Source organism: Nicotiana tomentosiformis, chromosome 12 (genome assembly GCF_000390325.3).
Source record: "Nicotiana tomentosiformis chromosome 12, ASM39032v3, whole genome shotgun sequence".
Lineage (NCBI taxonomy): Eukaryota > Viridiplantae > Streptophyta > Magnoliopsida > Solanales > Solanaceae > Nicotiana > Nicotiana tomentosiformis.
Genome location: NC_090823.1, coordinates 113,436,026 through 113,439,164, shown reverse-complemented (window position 1 = coordinate 113,439,164; position 3,139 = coordinate 113,436,026). Strand labels below are relative to the sequence as shown.

Sequence of the window (3,139 nt, the reverse complement as noted above, 5' to 3'; positions counted from 1 at the left end):
CGTATCATAGTTCGATTTGGATTCGAGCTCGGTAATGATTTCGAGTTCGATATTTGATCGGTCCCAGAAATTGAAGCTCTGTAACCTGGATTCGGATCTCATACCTGATATTACGAGGACGACCTTCGGTCCATTATGTTCCAATCTTGACTAATCATATGAAGGTCAAAATCGGTTTTGACCGTATACAAATAGTCCCCTCATTTCTTAGGATGAATATGGCGAGAAACGACATGATTTTCAAGCAGTATAACTCGATAAAAACTGACGTTTGCATCGAGCCTGACCGTGACGTACGTGATATCTGTCCCGTCGGTTTAGTTTACCAAGGCATTAAATGTGTGTCAGACGATGGTCGACCGCTACTAATATTGAACCGTCATTACCAATTCTATAAATAGCTCATCTCTTCACCATTTTTTACTTTCAGATCCCCAATCACCATATCTACTAAGTTCTTATTGTATCTTCTGAGTCCTTTATCTGTAAATGTATGATTTTCACTGCAAAATCCCTCTTTAGAATACCAAATCTTGTCATCTTCCTCCATTTTCAATCTTCAAATCGCAATGGCGAAAACATCAAAAACCGTTCCTAAAAACGAAAAAGCTTCATCTTCGTGCCCGCCGGCAACAAAACACCGGTGGAGCCACGACCTGAGGAGTGTGTTCCCGGGGGGTATGTCCTTACCTCCGATTTTAAGATCGACTAAGCTTCGCCGGTTCCCGGTCGATGTGAGCCAGTTTTGAGGTATATGTGCTCGATAACCGAGGGTCATCTTAAACAGTTAAGGAAAGATTACAATTGGGTGGACAAAGAAGTGATAATCCCGGCTCCCGAAGAATACATTACTACCCATGTGAAAGGGTTCTTAATTGTGTATACTTACCCTTTCACATTGGCCCCCCTCGACCCTATTGTCATCGATTTTTGCCGCCAATACCGAGTAACCCTGGGTTAAATCCATCCTTCTTTTTGGCGGATCGTTATTTTGATCCGCTTCTTCGTGAACAAAGTCTAGGGGATGCCTTTCACCCTCGAACACCTCATTAGGTTGTACAGCCCCGCCTCTATTGAGGTGGGTTAATAAAACTCCAGCACCGGGCTACCAAAGTGATGTTCTCGAGCATAGACGAGGACAAGGACCGGAGATGGATGGGTAGGTTCGTTCGAGTAAAGACTTCGGACCTAATCCCGGCCGAGAAGATGCCATTTCCTGAGGAATGGAACATGAAGAATAAGTATAATTCTATTGTTAGCTCCTTTTGTTTTGCTCCTTTGTTCCTAATGATATCGTTTTCTATGATGTAGCAGTTGCTTGGATGCCCGATGCTATTCCTAACCTTAAGAGCTGGGTACAGTACCTGGCTTTGACCTCCACATATGCCGAGCGCTCGTGGCGCGACTTGTCAAAGGGTCGTTGGGAGGCTAAAAATCATGGTAAGCCTCTTCCCCATGCCTTCGATGATTCGAAAGAAATGACTTTCTTATACATAACTAATTCTCTTGTGTGTAGGCCTAGGCAAAGATGCGGTCATGAGGCCCTCGTCTGGCGAGGAAGAGATTTCGGCCCCGGTTCCAAAACCGGCGAAGGATAAAAAAAACAAAAAGGGCCTCTACCTCTGATGATCTAACACTTAAGACAAAGACGGCTCGTGAGTCGAGGAAGAACTCCATCCCTTTGGCCGAAGAGTCAGATTGGCGTCTGAGGGATGAAGACGAAGAAGAAGAGGAAGAATAAAATGACGGGTCCATACTGGTGGCCCGAGTGAAGAAATGCACCGAAGCTCCAAAGGCTATTGAATCGATGAATGCCGCAAAGATTCTATTTTGTGATGAGGGAGTCTCGGGAAGAGAATTAGTTGAAGTCCCCGAGTCATCGAGGATCGAGGCTACCTCTCACCATAATGAGCCAATGGTGGGTACGACTGCGGGGGCTGGTCTCGAGACCCCTCGAGATGGAGAGAATGCCCCAAGTGATTCACTTGGGGCAATAGAAATTGGAGGCTCCCCAATGCTCCCCTCATTTTCTGAGGAAATGATTCGAGAGGCTCAGGCCTTGAAGACCCTTTCTGTCGAAGGAGGCCACGGAAGGGAAGATCCCTTTCGTGATTCTTTTACTGGGGTCGAAGATACTACCGGCCTAAGCGATTTGGAAGTTTCGAGGAAGGACTTGGGTGAGGCATCGATCCTTTTTAACGAAGTGCAGCGAGCTCTGAATCGGGTTAGCCTTAACTCTCTTGGTTGGTATTATCTGTGTTTGTTTTCCTCTTCTAACTTTTTTTCTATATGCGTAGGCCTCAATGCTTCATCGGGAAGCATGTTCTCGGTCCCGAGCTGAGCTGATTTGGTACGAGGCCCACCTTTGAACACTCATGAGGGAGAGAAATGCCCTCAGACTTCTTTGTGAGCAAAGAGAAGAGGAGATCAAGGACCTCCGAGCCGAGTTGACCAAGGCTCACCAAGATCAGACCGATCTGACCGAGCAGCTAATAAAAATCTTAAAAACTCATGGGTTCGATTCGAGACCGGAGGCTAATATTTTGATCTCACAGTTGCAGCAGAAGCTCGAGATGATCGGGCAGCTCCTTGAGGAGGTCGATATAATAAAGGCGGAGACCTTGGGGTGGAAAGAAGGTATGGACCGCCTTGCTGCAGAGAAAGAGGCTGCTCGAGCCCAATTATCATCGGCTAAAAGTCAATTTCAAGGCATGAAGGAGAGGAGCTCGGTTCAAGCAAGAAAAATAGAGGATCTTGAGGCTCGGTTGGCTTCTGAACTTGCCAAGGCTAAATCTAAAGCTGAAAAAGCAAAGGCCGAGGCGGATGCATTCGTGGCCGTCTATCGGGCCAATGCCGAAGCTGCTCAAGTACAAGCGAGAGAGGCAGCTGAGACCGATCAAACTCGAGCATATTGGGTTGCTGAACTCGCCAAATGCCAATCTCGTAGGGAAACCCTCGAGGAAATCCATGCTCGAGGTTTCTATTTGACTGAAGAGATAAAAAGGCTGAAGAGCTTGAAGCCGATGCTAGAGCCCTGGCTTCCGATGATGATGATGATGACGAGAACAAGAGCGGGTCTGAGAGAGGGGAGGAGCTCAATAGAGAAGAGACTATTCCCGGAGATAATCAGGAATCTTAG

The 3,139-nt window shown here is 46.8% G+C and overlaps 1 protein-coding gene across 1 annotated transcript; it reads left to right on the top strand.

Annotated features, from left to right (window-relative positions):
• The first annotated feature begins 2,375 nt into the window (after nucleotides 1–2,375).
• Nucleotides 2,376–3,139, top strand: LOC138903239 (uncharacterized). The gene is made up of 2 exons (XM_070191170.1): nucleotides 2,376–2,867; nucleotides 3,005–3,139. The coding sequence occupies exons 1-2, from the start codon at nucleotides 2,376–2,378 to the stop codon at nucleotides 3,137–3,139; spliced, it is 627 nt and encodes a 208-aa protein (XP_070047271.1).

What these genes read in the sequence shown, in the direction of transcription:
- LOC138903239 (XM_070191170.1), top strand. Translation starts at nt 2,376, where the DNA reads ATGAGGGAGAGAAATGCCCTCAGACTTCTTTGTGAGCAAAGAGAAGAG. An exon ending in CCAATGCCGAAGCTGCTCAA is followed by an intron (nt 2,868 to 3,004) that starts GTACAAGCGAGA and finishes AGAGATAAAAAG; the next exon opens with GCTGAAGAGCTTGAAGCCGA.